The 16,050-nt window shown below is 37.1% G+C and overlaps 1 protein-coding gene across 1 annotated transcript; it reads right to left on the bottom strand.

Moving 5' to 3' along the window:
• Positions 1-4,535: 4,535 nt before the first annotated feature.
• On the bottom strand, positions 4,536-12,450 carry KATNBL1 (katanin p80 subunit B-like 1). Its single transcript, XM_010023851.1, has 9 exons — positions 12,331-12,450; positions 10,426-10,466; positions 9,776-10,055; positions 8,261-8,379; positions 8,028-8,078; positions 7,852-7,941; positions 7,201-7,290; positions 6,654-6,747; positions 4,536-5,060 (listed from the first exon to the last, which is right to left on the bottom strand). Exons 1-9 carry the CDS (start codon positions 12,442-12,444, stop codon positions 5,028-5,030), a joined length of 912 nt encoding a protein of 303 aa, XP_010022153.1. The 5' UTR covers positions 12,445-12,450; the 3' UTR covers positions 4,536-5,027.
• Between the last annotated feature and the right edge of the window lie 3,600 nt (positions 12,451-16,050).

Below are 16,050 nucleotides of genomic sequence, written 5' to 3'. Positions count from 1 at the left end.
CAGCCGTGGAATGTAGTATTATCTTGATATTTAGATTTGTTTTAGTTGTTTCACAATACACATAGTGCTTACCAAACAAAAAAAGAAAAATTTAAAGCCATTTTCATGATGTGTTCATGTGTTCTGGAAGCTATCACTTCCCAAGGGGAATTCAAATGGCTTTAAGCACCACAACTAAGGAGGGGTGGGGGTGGAAAACACAAATACAGCATCCTTGTATTTTGTTACAGCAAAGTACAGATGTTCATGTATAGTTCAAGTAATGACCAAGTGAACTGAAGCAGCGATCTGTATGAATATGAAACAAGGTATCACATTCAACCCAAACTGGCAGACCTCATTTTATAGCAATGTGATCAACAGCTACAATCTACATATACAGATATAATACAAAAATCTAGTCAGTAAAGAAACAAAAATATTCTGCAACAGTTGAAATCTGTGTGATTATTTCTATTCTATCCCATTAAGGAACAGTGCTACACCTCCTGCCTCTCATACAGCAGGTCTATATCAGAGCCCAGGCTGGTACTCCATAGAAAAAAAATAATAAATTCTGCAGCTACAGTTATTTAGTGTGAGAATACTTTATTTTTTCCAATCAAGTTCAAACTCAAACTTGCAGCCATGAGCACCCACTTTAATTAGTAGGTATTAACAAAATTTGAGAGAAAAATCTTCACAATTGCTTCAAAGTGAGTAATGTTGACTAGCTAGCCCTCAGTTTTGTAAAGAATTTTCATCCTTCCCTCTTCTAACAATACTCACAGTATGTTTCAACCAGAAGAGGAAGCAATAACATCATTAAGTGTTGAAGAATGAAAGAAGGGAGAAAATAAATACTTGTATTTAGTCTCAGTTCTAATACATAAACCAAGCCATTTGACTAGTATGGAACAAACAAATTGTTTAGAGTAGTGTAATATAAGCACTGTCAACACAAGCATGCTCTATCTATTCTCTCAGAGAATCCTTATCTGTAGTCTACAATGACTACTGTGCACAGGAAGGCAGACAAACGACACTGTCTGAGCTCTACCAAGGCTATTAAAACCAGTTTTCTTTTTCTTTTTCCCCTCCTCTGATGCAGCATCAGTTTAACAAAGTTCCGCACACAAGTACCAAATGCTTTCATAAACTAATTTGCCTTATACAAAAGTTGGAATCATTTCACACCAGCAGCATGATTTGCATGGTTTTGCATTCTGAAATGGTTGGCTATGAACCACCTCTTTTTTTGCCCTTTGTACTAGAAAACTGGGCACAAAATATAGCTGCAAATTTCCACACTGAGACAGACATTCAGTCTTCTGTAAAACTGGAAGATCTGGCAAGATGAACTGGCAAAAGCAGTCGCTCGCTAGCTGAAAAATGTAAGCTTTACATAAGACACTTTCAAGTTTCTACACACAAAAACATCCACCATTTCAAGAAAAAGCCCAACAAAACAAAGAAAACACCACAAATCAGCACTTCAGACTTACTTCTTCAATGCAAAATGCATAGAGACCTGTAACTCCAAAATTGCCCACTTTATATATCCAAAAATGAAAATCCAGCCTGCTTTAACGTAGGTATGGTGCAATGCAGTGGGACTGATCTCACTGCACCAGTACTTTTTCCGTCCTTTCCTATTCTCCCATACCTCCTGCACCCCAAGGGTTAAAACCGCAGCCTCTGATAACAATAAGGCAGGCTACAGAAAGGGGAAGATCATTTTAATTTTACCTTACTGCAGAAGATTAGCTCCTATAGGGTTGATGCCATTTTTTTTTTTTTTTTTTTTTTAATACCAGCAACAATTTGTAAGCAGTATTAAGCAGCCTGGAACTGCAGCACCTGTGCGATACCAGGGTGTTCCACTTCACTAAGAAAGAGGTGGAACTCCTTAAAAATGGAGCTATATATAATTAGAGATACACGAGCTTCTTTGTACTCAGCGAATTAATAGGGTAGCTTTTTCCATCTCCACTCTTCAGCAAGCTATTAGCAATACCTAAACTCTGATTCTTATATCAACAGAACATTAGAGGTTTTTTGCCTATGCCAAAAGAAGGCAGTTTACCAGAAGGCTTCTTTAATTTCAGTTTAGGGGATGAGTAAGTCCTAGTTCACGCTTCAAATAAAAGCCTTTTCAGCAAAACAGCCTCAAGTACTCTCAACGAACACGGAGGCAAGAGACATTAACTTTGTATCAGGGGGTATAACATGAAGAACAGCTTTGCAGAGTCACCCTTCATCCTCAAGTATATACATGCTTCTGCATCACAAAACCATACAGGATAAAGGATTAATTCTCTCTGGATCTTTTGACACTCGTAGAAACAGCAGGTTGAGAAATTATCACATAAAAATTAGCATTCGTGCACATGACTGTTCATAATCTTAATTCTTAGATTCACTGAGACAACTACATAGATTTCATGGAGTTACACAGCTGTTAAGACATTCTACTCATGTTACCTTTGAGCGGCTATCATACACCTACATTCTATTACATCAAAACTTATTCCTAGCTATTTGACAACTAAAGAGCATACAGGCACCTAAGCTTGCATGTCAGCATTAACAGTTTAAATCAGTTCAAGATCATACCAGAAAAATCATTTCATAATGGAGACACCAGAATCCTGTTCTTGTAAATCTAGTAGCTGCCTGAAAACAGTAAGAAAATTCATTTAAAATAAGGCACAGATACTAATGACTTAATGTTTAATACTGTATTGTTTATGCTGTCAGAATACAACTTTTGGCAGTTAAAAATAATGCATAATTTTATTAGTTATTTCTCAAGAATGATCAAGTCAATCTTACCTTGCCACTAGAACAAAAGCACCATCCACAGTTATGATTCAATAAATCCATGGCCACACGCAGAATTCATTACAAGCCCATGTACGTACATCTACAGTCAAGCTGGATTTTTTAATACTAGAGTATTTCACTTTAATCAATTAGAATGATTACTTATTATTATTACCAGAAATAAATGGCCATGAGTTACTTCATTCTATCAAAAAAAAAAAAAATAAATCCCCAAACATAAAACCAGGAGAAAATAAGATCTGAATTTCCATCACCTTTTAGATTATTGCACAAGCAGAATAGAGTTTCAGCAGCTGCTACCCAAATTATAAAGCTAGTCTTTCTGTTACTTTTACATTTAAGTGCTCAACAGAAGAGTAAATACAAGAATGGAATCATAGTATATATAGTTTCTTTAAACTTTTAATTGACAACAAGAATATTTGAAGAGTAGTAAGTTTTATCTCAAACTCCGAGTGTGAAATATCTCTAACAGTACATGAAAATTCAAGCAAAAAGAATTTGGCTGTGTATAGCTCAAGATTGTCCCACAGACTTATGTGTTTTGGGATGTCCCAGAAATCTTCCCTGTAGCTGACTGCCCTGGGAAGTGCAAAACCTTTGGTGGTTTAAAGAATATTCAAATAACCAGAAGCACCAAATTCTAATGACGTATTTCTAGTTGCCCTTCAGAAGACAGCAATAATGACATGTAAATTAAATACAAAATTAAGCAATTGAAGGCCTAAAGCTGTTGACCACTACAAGAGTTTAAAATTCATTTATTTCATCTGTAAAGCAAAAACCACTTGGGGCTATCAAAAGACTTTTCTCTTGCACATCAATAAAAGTGCACATGCTTAATGCTATGAAAACAACCCTTGTAAATACTTTTTTTTTTTTTAAAGAAGTAGACTATTTGGTGATACATGCTTTGCATGTATATTTAAGTGAACATGTGGCACTTCATAAGTTTTAACTGGAAAAGCATGCTTCCTAGTCATAAAATAAAGAGGCAATAGCAAGCCTAAATCAAAACTCCCTCAGAGCTATTAAGCAGTAGCTTTTAAATTAAAATAGTACAGGATAGCAAAAGGACAGTAGAAGAGTTTATAGCTGTATTTTCAATGCTATTGTTGCTATAAAATTGCCAGCATTGCTCAGGCTAGAACTTGATCAATTCTGCAAAAGCTCGTTGTCATTTTCTTAAAGGAGGTAGTATAAAAGGGTGTGGCTTGAAAAACATGGCCTCATCTGGCTGTAAACATTTCAAACAACAGACATAAATACATGATAAAAAGTACAGTGGAAGAGATTATTCTAGAAATTGTTTTATGAACTTGAAAAGAAAAAACAGTAGATACATTTAATATATTTACTTATTTGCATGTACTTTAAATGATACAGAAGATTACTATGTTAGAAATCCACATACAATATAAAAACATTTGTTAGACAAAGTCACCATTCTGCTGACATTTGCAATGACTGTTTATCCAAGCTTAACTTCAGGTATTTATAATATTTTTCATACATGAATCTTTGTATATGTGCAATGTTTCATTAACTACACAAAGTGAAACCCTGATTTTTGTAGTTTTTCATCACAATCTGAATGTAATAGCTATCTGCATCTTAACACATTGGCTTTTTGAAACACTAGTAATTAAGGCATCTTTGCTGTATAGTTTCTCAATAGTGCAAACAAAAACTGTCTTTAATAGAATGACTAAAACATAGAAGTAACTGAATATTCTGAAGTTTGGTTTTTTTTTTTAATGTAACTGGAAGATAGTTGTGCATTTCGGAGTTCTCTTGTGAAAGAAAGATTTAAAAGCTCTTAATGCTGATTGCTTTTGTTGGTTCCTTGTGACTGGTTCAGCTGTCTTGGCTTCATGACAGGATAATTCATCTTTTATGGGATGTTGTAGTAAAATACAGTAGCATTTAAATGAATACCTAGTAACTAAGTGAATCCCAAATGCAGCAAAGGCATACAGTTTTCATAGTGCACTTTCACCTCACTGAAGTAAAAGTTGCTCCTACTAGACATTTTTCCACTTCAATGTGAAGTAGATTGTTAGGATGTTAGTGGTTTTATTAAACGACTTGACAGTTCAGTTCTCGTCTGCCAGTATTTCTCAAAAGGCTTTCAGACAGTACATATTTCAGGGATACCTCAGGGGATTGTTTCACCACATAAGCACAGTTTCCCAATCGTGTCAGTGTAGCTGTAATAAATAAGCATTTATATCCTAGAAAGAAAGAAAAAAAAAAAAAAAAAAAAAAAAAAAAAAGAGAAAGTGTTTGTCACGTTACTTGTAGCTGTATGTCTGAGGCAGAGTAACCCATCAGGACTATAATACAAGAGTAATTATGTTTTGGCCAAATTTCAGAACAAGTTATCTTCATGATTACTTTCAATTAATGCTTTCAATGGCATTTCTTTATGTACTGAAAAGTCTGCATAACAGTGAGATTAGTTTCCAAAGCACCAATTTAGTTTTCCCTCTGCTCCCTGCATGCACAGGAGAAGTCATCATCATGAGATCGTGTATTTGAAATACATTTATTAAGAGTGATACTCCTTCGCCACGTCCCTCCAGCATACTTGTACTAGTCCTATTGCTCTCGACTTGTTCAGGTGGCCTCAGCCACAATCTATCCTGATATACATTAATAGGCAAACAAACAGAAAGAGAAACTGAATCCCAGAGAAATAAACTGACACTGGCTGTAACTGCTATGTTGATCTACCAGAAGAACTAGGCAGTCTATATTACAAGCTCCTATTGCTCTACCAGTTGGGAGTTAGAACTCAGTTCTTCTGCATGCCTGCTGACTGAAACTTCAAGAGGTTTGTAATTATCCTCACAGAGACATCAAAATTGAAGTCAGAGGAGCACAGCAGTCCCAGAAGAACAAGAAACAACTTACTTGGTTGGTACATCAAAGCGACAAATGCTGTAGCCGTAGTACCGTATATGAAGGAGCTTTGCAGAATCTATAAGCATGCAGTCTTTAAGTCCTTCTCAAGTTCACTCAAATCCTGCACATAACCAAGTGCCTGCTTTAAGTCCTTTCCCACTGTCTACCTTCATCAGGTCCCTCCATGTGGACAGGTTTCTTATTCAGTGTAATTCTTTGTGCCCAACCTCAGAAAGCCATGTTAATAGAGAGGAGTATCATGAGCAGCAAATCATGCATCTACCAGACATCCTCATTATATGACCGATACCACAACATGTTTGCCTTGAGAAAAGCAAACAGGGTTCACTTCAGATGGAGACACTTCTTTGGTCTCCAAACACCTTTAGGCATTAGGCCAACAATAAGCTTTAGGATTCAGTATGTTGTCACTTGCCCCAGTCACCTGATGTGCAAATGCTAACAGTGCTGGGCTAAGATTCTCCCTGCTCATTACACTTACAACAATGGCTATAGAATCACAGAATCAACTAGGTTGGAAAAGACCTTTACGATCATTAAGTCCAACCTTTATCCCAGGACTGCTAAGTCCACCACTAAACCATGTCACTGAGGGCCTCATCTACACAGTTTCTGAACACTTCCAGGGACAGTGATTCCACCACTTTCCTGGGCAGCCTGTTCCAATGTCTGATCGCCCTCTCGGTGAAGAAATTTTTCCTAATATCCAGTCTAAACTAAGCCTGGTGCAGCTTGAGGCTGTTTCCTCTTGTAAAAATTCTGCAATATGCTTGAGCATCAGTGGAAAATAAAGGTGTTTATATCCATCAATAGTTTAGCATAAGTAACACCAAATGAGAGTAATACTGCAAGCGATACAATTATGTATTCATTACTAAACACAACTGGAACTGGATTACCTTAGCTATATTACCAGTATATCCTGGAACCAGAGTCAGATGATTCTGCTGTTCCCATAAACCACTTAATTCTTGTTTTAAAATATGAATATTTCTGAGGGGGGAAAAAAATAAAAAATAGAATGACCACCACTTTATAACGTACATACTACATTTCAGTACTTTTTGACCAAAACACAAATACTGCATATAGATTTAGTCTATATGATATTGCCACAATATCAGAAAAATTTTGATCCAACTTCTACAGCATTTGTATTAATCCTTGATATGACTATATTCTACATGTATTAAAACTCAAAAAAATACCCAACAAACCAAAACCCCCAACCCAAAACATGACAATCCTTAAAGTAAGTTTCCAAACATGACCTGTATCTTAAGAACAGAAGAACTCCTTAAGTGCTTTTAAGCTTTTACTTTCAAATTGTAATATTTTTTCTTCTTTTGTAGAAGAGGTGTGCTCCTACTGATGGAAGCTGAAACAGATTTTGAGACAGAATAAGCTACAGACCCACATTTAAATATATCCCAACACTATACTCACCCATCCTCTGCCTTTTCTGTATGTGCAGATAATTCTGACCACCATCTTTTAATGACAGCCTGAAGCCAGTTTAAACCAACTATCACATATCTGTAACAACATATTTTACATATTATGCTTTTCTCCCGTTCTTCAATACCTACAGGTCAGCTGAAGTGCCAAGACAAAATGGTAAACAACTTAGAAAGCAACATGTGTTCTACTCTGGAATAAAAATCTAGACAAATTGGCAAGTTTGAAATTGAAGACACAGGCAAGAATTTAAAGTGGTAAACTGAAGCTCTTACTGAAAAAGAGAAATTCTTCAAGAATTTTGCTTGAAAACTTTGCCCTGATTTCATGTTACAAAGCATACTAAAGCCTCAGTGCTATTCTGTTCTCCTGTTTAGGATAAATAAATTTGCCTAAGGGCAAAGCCAGTCCCCACAGTACTAACTAAACCTTGCAGAAAAAGGTTTTTGGACCACTGGTTTGTTAAAGGAGAAAGTTTCACAGGAAAGATCCCCTTCAGGTAGGTGTTCCTTCGGAAAGGCAGCGTTGGGAGAAGGGGCAGAGGGAACAAAAGTCAGAGGACTAAACACCACTAATGTCTAGGGCAGCGCATATCCAGGAAGTAAGAGTGTTTTGAAAACATCTGAAACTGATACTTACTCTTCATATTTGCTTTTAAGCAGAGATTTCACTAAAGGCAAAAGATCTACACAGCAGCCAACTGAAATAAATGGTTTTTCTTCCTGCAAACTTAAAAAACACAAGATGTTTCAGAAGTGCTTGAACTTCAGCATGGTTATAGCAGATTCTTATCCCCCACTTCTTTTTGTATGTACCTCTTTGTAAGCACAGGAAGGCAGTCTACTACTACTCCAAGATCCTGTATCCTAGAATCATTAAGAATAAAATCAGAAATGTTACTGGTAAAGCATAGGTTGAATTATATGCTTCCACTATGATTTAAAGAATAAATATAACAAAATTACAACATTTAAGTAACCCCTAAAAATACTGCAGCACATTTGAGATTGTTACCACTTTAAGAATATAGAAGAGACACATAATTTACCTCACTAAGTAGGTGACCAGTTCATTTATACTCCTCCTTCTCCAAAAGGTTAAAGCTACATTCAGCCTCAGATGCCTGCTGAAAAGAACTTGAGTCATAGTTTCATGGTCCTGAGAAACCTGTGTATTTATGAAAAGGTAAAAGGTAACCACAAGTTCAGTAGCCAGCAACAACACAATAATCTGCTCTAATATAGTAACTTAATATATGAAAATATACTTTCCGACCTGTATGCTGAGTTTTAGAAATTTAGCTAACAATGGCCTTAAACCCCACAAATTTCCCTTAGAAGAGGGCACAAATAGATAAAGACTACTTGACCCAAAAGCTACAAGAATAAGGTTTGTAGACATTTAAAAAGGGGTATCTAATTATTAAATAGAGCATTCATGAGGATGAACCTATAAATCTCACCAACTTTGAGTACTTTGTACTTAGATGCTTACCAATTTTGACATGATTCAGACATAAATAATTACATGTATTCTTCTGTACTTTCACAGAAAAGGTTCATTTTTGAAAAAGCTTGTTCTTGGAATGAAGTTTAGGTATTTTATTAAAATAAACCTTTGACTGGAATAAACAGTACATCTCAAGTTAAACCATCACCTGTGGCCAGTGAGCTGGTATTTAGTTTCTCAGAGGTTAAATCTTCCCCAGTCTTAATTTCTTCACCCTTCTTTCCACAGCCTCTTATTCTAACTATTCTGCTTCTCCTTCCTTGAAACCATCAATTTGATGGAATGCAAGAGTGCCACAGACTTGTACCTCCAGCCCACTGGACTCTCAGAGCTATCTCTTCATGGCAGCCCATGCTGACAGTACTATGAAAAGACAGCATGGTGACAGTCTTCAATCTGATCTTCCCTGTCATGCCTCACTTGAAACACCCGCAGGCCACAATGGGTAACAAGCATCTATGGTGACAGAAATGGAAATTCAACATTAAGGGGCTTAAATGGCCTACACTGTCACAACACCCATTTCATTTAAATATCTGACCTTTTAGCCAGTTTCAGACACGCTACAAACATTCACCGAGTTTCATCAAGCAACCTTAGCAAGAAATAGTCTCATACAAACACCTAAGCTAGTTGCATACACACTAAGCTGACACTGCTATTGAAGATGGTCCTATCCTACCTCACCAGCTTATTCCCATCCACATGCCAACACTTTCACACTTCCATAAACATGTGCGTGGCCATGCATCATGCCATATCATGAAACTTGACCAGGTCCAAAGAATGTTTTCCTTTGGTGCTGGTGCAATTTTAACCCAGACTAGCCTGGAAGATCTGAGCTTCTGTGCTGACCCAAACATGTGGAACACCGGTAGTACTATTCCTGTTGGCAACTCTATCATTGTAAACTGACAGATGGTAAATGACAAGACCTAAGCCAATCTGTATGTTAAGAAAATTAGTATCTTTGAAAAATTTCACAGCTAACCACACAAAGAAACTAACAGTAATACTTTAATTTTAAATTAAAGTTTCTTTAAACTCTACTTACCTCTGAAAAAAATCCACTGTATTTGGATGAGGGGCCTTCTGTTTGAGATGAGCCAGAGTCACTAGAATTCAGGAAGTACGTACGACTATTGTGCAGTTTTGCTAGCAGATTCCCTGCACAAGCCAGTTCATTTTCTTTATTTGCCATGTCACAGTCCCTAGATTTAGGGAGCTGCTTCTTTCTGTAACAAGGCTTTGGAGTGTAGCAATGAACTTTTCTTTTACAATATACTACTTTGAAAAGAGAGAGGGGACTTGTCACCGTTTTTCCAACTGTTACTCTGCAACAATAAAGCAGTAGTTTAGTGGAGGTTGCTCTAAACCTAAGCAATACTTTGTGTTTAGTTAAGATATATCATTATGAATTCAGTAGTCAACTTGCAGGTTACTTAGAATACTTTATCCCCACGATACTTCTGATAATGCAAATAGTCATGAAAGTGTAAGAGCTACCACCAATATTTTTCTCTTGCTTTCATGAATGCAGAGACTTACTATTATAGAAGCAGACAAAAGAACCAATTGTCACCGAAATTAAGACCCATCTTTTAACTGTGTCTGTCTGGGTATTGTAATACATTTAAACTGCTTCTTCCTCTATGTCTCCCTCTCACTTGAAACTCAAGACTCTTCACATCACTGCTCTCCTACCTGTTTGTGTATGAAGCCAGCTGTTTTGGAGATTTCTTACCCTGGGAGAAAGGGAGTAGAGAAGAAAAAAGCTGTATTACTGAAAAGGATCAAGTACTCCCACAGTCTGTCAAAAAGTAGTCCTGCTTGGCCGTGGCCTAAGTTTACTACGGATTCCCTCCCTTCCAGCCACTCTTCCTATTCTTCAACTTAAGCACAGCTATGTTAACCTTCCCATAATCTTCAAGTATTTCAGGGTGGCCTAAAGATGGACTCTCTGCCACAGCTGTCCCTGGAGCACCATGGTCAGCTGTAGGGTATCTTTGGCAAGAGGCAGGATTGTGACATCAGCAACGGATTCTTTAGCTACAAGCAAACTAAACACCGACATATGAAAAGCCCACTGGAATCTGATGGCAAAATTGCATTACTTGTCTCACATATATTTAAAGGCCCATAATATAATGCCTGTAAGATGCCATTATTAGGAAGGATAACAGCAGAACATTTCCCAGCCAAAGCACAAGGGAAAAAAAAAAAAAAAAAAAAATATCAAGACTGCTGTAGACAACACCAGTTTGATTATCCTGAATTCATTCATAGGAAACAGATTAGCACCCTGACACCAGATAGGCTGCATAGAACAGTGATATCCTACAGGAATAACAGAATTCACTCAAGGTTGTGCCACACCTTTGAAAATTAAGCAACACAATCTTAAGATGGATTTCTGAAGACTGTTTTTTATACAATATTCTTCAATGTTTTAGAGCTTCATGTAATGAAGATGTGCTTAATTGTGTCATTCTCTATATTTTTACTGGTAAAAAGAAATATTAAAGATAAAAAAGCACTAAGATGCTCAAGCTAGAAATATGTATTTTCACATAAACAGGTACTATGTTCATATACTGCTGGCATTTCCACTTGAAATTTACATGACTCTTTACATTTATGTTGTGCCCATCAGCAAAACCATGCTATGATCTTAACACCAACTTACCAAATCATGTGTGTTTTAATACATAATTTCAATAAGCAAAGAGGATACTGGCATCTTTACCACTGAAGCAATCTTGCAATAAGTTTACTTCCCTAAAGCTTCCTCCATGCTCTGCTGCCTTGCTCTTCAGCCAGTAACACAGGTAAGAGTCTTGAGAAATTGTTTCTGACTAGCAAGAATCCAGTGAAAGCTTATATGTTACTAGACAATGTGGTAGATCCAGCTATACGATAATATGACAACAGGTTCATTTCAATGCAGGTATTTCACCTACCCCACCTCTTACCTGTGCCATGTAGCTCCCCTGGCAAGAGAACTTTTTGATGGTAGAATTCCTCTACTGTAACAATTCTTAGATAGACTGCAGAGAAGTAGGCATGAGTAAAACCGTATCAGCACCTACTGCTCATGTGGATGATATGATGCCTGTAATTGTGTAGTCTGTGCAGTGATGGCCTATCATAGACTCTTAGAACAATTTGGGTTGGAATGGACCTTCGAAGGTCATCTAGTCCAACCCCCCTGCAATAAGCAGGGACCTCTTCAGCCAGAACCACATCCAGTCTGGCAATGTCTCCCAGGATGGCGCATCCACTACCTCTCTGGGCAACCTGTGCCAGTATTTTACCATCCTCATTGTAAAGAACTTTTTCCTAACACTCAGCCCGAATCTCTTCTCTTTTAGTTTAAAGCTAAAACCCCTTGTCGTATCACAACAGGCCCTGCTAAAAAGTCTGTATTATAATGCATAGTTTTCATAATGTAATTGCTGTTAAAGCTAAAGTTCTACTGCACACATAAACATGAACACCCAGTAGTGCTGTGCTTCTAGTTTTAGACTGCTCAGAACTATGAACTTGTTTGAATGCTTACTTCAGTTTTATCAGAAGACATCAAAAAACCCCCACAACCACAGAGCTTACCTCCTTCATGATCTTTTTAGTGGAAGAAGAGATTCTTTTCCTGGGGAGATCAATGGGATGACCTTCGATATGCAATACTTTCTGTTTTCTAACATTGTGGGCTTCAGATGCCATAATCTCTCAAATATCTGTTTTCAAGGGAAAGATACTTAGTTACGTTTTCTAAAATTTTCAGTCAACTTTCTTCAAATGCAGCTGGCAAAACCAGTTAAAAGAGTTCAACTATTCACAAGATGTTCTATCATCTAAGTAACCCAAGATATCACCCTTCAGCAAATGGTAGCTTGATCATTAGTAACATGCTGATGAACACTTCAAAATTCCCATTTAATTTTCAGCCCCTCTCCAAGACATAGAAGCAGAGATTCTGTTCTAAATCCAATTTAGTACATCTGCACTGAAGGGTGTCACACAGACAAGAATTCAAGTAAAGCAAAAGGCAATTTAGGAGACTCCTGCACATTTCACACTATGAATTTCATCTGCAATCTAGAGAAAAATTGGTCCCACAACTATTTCCAAGTGGGAAAAGGCAGCTAAATAAAAATAATCCCTGCTTTTTTTTCAAGAAGGCAAACTTTATCAGAATACCAAAGGTAAAAAAAAAAAAAAAAATGGAAGTGAAAGACCTCCTTGTAATTTATTGGCAAATTCACTCCCCTGCCTATTTTTCTCAGCATATAACTTTGGCTATTTTTCATATTAAAAAAAAATATCTTTATTCCACAGTTAACCAATACTAAAATATCTAAAGGACTGCGCCTTGAAGTATGCAAATATTTCTACAAGAATCAAACCCAAGATTGAGACACTTGCACATATGGTTTTACATTTTTTGTAAGTGATTCAGAGAAGACAGTGCTTGAGACTGGATTAAAGAACTACATCATGTTTTAGCATGAAAACATTTTAGCAAGACATCCTGCCTTAAAGACCAACCCTTTTCTGCAATTTTACTGTTTCCCTCCTCCCCCCAAGTGGCAAAACTCTGGTCTCAACATGAATGCCCCAATCTCTCCCATCCACCTTTAGTACCAATCCCATCACCTTTAGTCCTATCCCATTTCCTCTGTGTAGCAGATTTATCCCACATTAAGAACTTCAGTATATGAAAGACTAGGACACTGAGCAGTGAAAAAGACAGATGGGAAACAGCTTATTAGCCACAGAAGATCTTTCAATGTCATAGCTAAAGGCCATCAGATAAGACAAACAGGTGGCAGGCTCAAAACAAAGAAGTCGTATTCTTCACATAATGCACGTTTAATTCCATATTGTAGGACACAGTGGAAGCAAGAAAAAAAAAAAACAAAACCAAAACAACCCACCTTTAAATGCTTCAGTTCTCTTTTGAACAGGATCAGTACTAGAAGTAGTATAGTATCATCAGAAACCCTCAACCTGCAAGATGGGAACATGGAGCCCTCAGGCCAAGGACTTCATGCATTGCAAATAGCAGTATTATTTAGGGCAAGATCTCTAACAGTTTGTGATCCATACTTTTCCAGATACAAAGCTGCCTTAAGACTACTGCATTAACCTGATTGACTCTTTTCCTGCATACTATGGGATGTCAACAGAATAGTTGCCAGCCTGTGAGCTCTCTTCCAGCCACCAGGCTTATAAATAAAGAGTAAAAATCTTTTTTTCCTGGAGCTTAGAAGAAATTACAAGAACAAACAATTCTTCTGCTTATCAGACTGGTTAAAAACATTATTTGTCCTCAAAATGGACAGTACATTAAAATTTGAACTTGGAGCACAATACAAAGGCAAACAACTGAACTTTTAAAGAAAAGCCCGCTGTAACCACCCTAAAATACAAACAAATCCAGCCTTGTATGCAGGCTAATGCTGAAGGCAGAAAGCTAGGGGGACTTGGAAAAAAACCTGATTTTTTTTTTTTGCATCCCCTGTGTGAACACATTGCTGAGGGGAAAGCAGTGAACTCCAGGAAAGCAAGGATAACCTGCAAACCTGCAAACCTGCAATGCAGTTACCAGAGCTAAACGCCATAGAATCATCCCATCAGATGGTAAAAATAAAAAAATGAATAATAAAATCCACGATCTCTGTTCCTGAAGGATAACTTTCACAATTGCTTCCATGATACACTGACAGCTTACAACTCTTCATGCAGAGCAGTGACCCCTCCTTATGTACTTGTTTAATGAATGATCTCAAACTACCCTCCTCTTTCATGCTAAGCAGTAAGCAAAAATCTGATCTCCAATATATAAGACAGTGCTGTTAAACTAGAATGTTTTTTACTTAAGAGAAGTGTAAAATATCTGAAGGCTAGAAAAAATGCCTTACCAAGGAAGCTCTTTAGGGCCTAAGATGACATCTTAAAATACCTGAACTGGAGGTATCTGAACTATCCTGGAGGGAAGGAAGCACCCTACAAAGACTTGAATGCATCCAAGAGAAATGAAGATGAGGATACACTTTGCCAAATTTGATTTAAGAACATAATACCTCCTAGCCTCCCAGCTGAAACAGGAAAAGACAACACATCTATCAATCCTTTCTTTAAAGACTGGGAACAGAAACCCAAAAGGCCAGATGACCAGATATAAAGGAACATCAGACGAAGTAAAGTAAAACCCTTATGTCTGTGTTCACTGTCCTACAGTTTAGAGAGGTTTCCATAGCTTAAGCTCTTTTGTGAGGGTCTCTGATGATGCAGATGCAACAGTGAACATAAGCAGTAATGAAATAGCTGCATTGTTAAGCAAGGTGCAGAACCTCTCTCTTTGAGCTGACAAAGCACCTAAAGAAATCATGTGTGGAAAACAGTCAGTATTTAAAGACAGTCTCAAGGAAGATCCAGACTGACATCTCTGTTGAGCAAATTAGTAAACAATGTAAATCAAGAACAGAATTAGTGGACACGAACAAATAATATATTGGGAAAGATTCAACCTGGCTGTTGTGAAGGCAAGTCATACCCTGCAAAATTAGGTACAACATGGATAAAGGACAACTAAATGATAAGAGTCTATGTCGGAGTCCAAAAAGTTTTGAGAAGTCCCTCAAGTAAAACTCTTGATGAAACTAAGCAACCAAGTGATAAGATGGAAAGATTTTGCATGGACAAATAGCTAAGAAAGTCATAAACAGTCTAAGCAGTTCCCACATTGAAGGAATCCTACAGAAAATCTACATTGTTCTTTGCCGTTTGCTATGTTCGTATATTACATCTCAAAGGGGATGAGTAATTGATGTTCACAATACAAAGTTATACTACACACCAAAGATGAGGGCTAACTGAAGAATTAAACGACTGTGATGTACAATAAGAAGCAGCAATGATTATAGATAAATGTAAAACAAAGCCTGTGTGTCTGCAGGCACAAGGAAATTCTGGGTTCTCATATAGAATCACAGGCTGTGAGCTAGTAATTGCCACCCACAATAAGATCTGGATATACGACAGTTTATTCTAGATAATTTGCATTGCTCAGTGCACCACAGGGATCAATAGTTAGAAAAGTAAACAGAACTAATTTCTGTTTGTATTTCAAATACTAAGTGCAGGTTTAGTATTCTTTCCTTAATAAAATAGAAACACCCCAACCCACCACAAGACAATTAACTCAGAAGACTTTTAAGTAAAAAAAACCCCACCCAACCAAAAAATAAACAAACAAAAAAAAACCCCACCCCCCCCAACCCACCCCCCAAAAAAACCACACACACACAAAAACCCCAAACAAAA

The sequence above is a fragment of the Nestor notabilis genome, unplaced genomic scaffold (assembly GCF_000696875.1).
Source record: "Nestor notabilis isolate BGI_N333 unplaced genomic scaffold, ASM69687v1 scaffold721, whole genome shotgun sequence".
Taxonomy (NCBI): Eukaryota; Metazoa; Chordata; class Aves; order Psittaciformes; family Psittacidae; genus Nestor; species Nestor notabilis.
Note: the sequence above shows the minus strand (reverse complement) of the source record. Positions and strands in the feature narration are given on the sequence as shown.

Bases quoted from the DNA above. Each gene is read 5' to 3' on its own strand.
- KATNBL1 (XM_010023851.1), bottom strand. From the start codon at position 12,444: ATGGCATCTGAAGCCCACAATGTTAGAAAACAGAAAGTATTGCATATC. The intron at 8,079-8,260 runs GTAAATTATGTG...TAATGATTCTAG, and splicing joins CTGGTCACCTACTTAGTGAG to GATACAGGATCTTGGAGTAG. The intron at 7,291-7,851 runs GTAAGTATCAGT...ATGTTGTTACAG, and splicing joins CTTAAAAGCAAATATGAAGA to ATATGTGATAGTTGGTTTAA.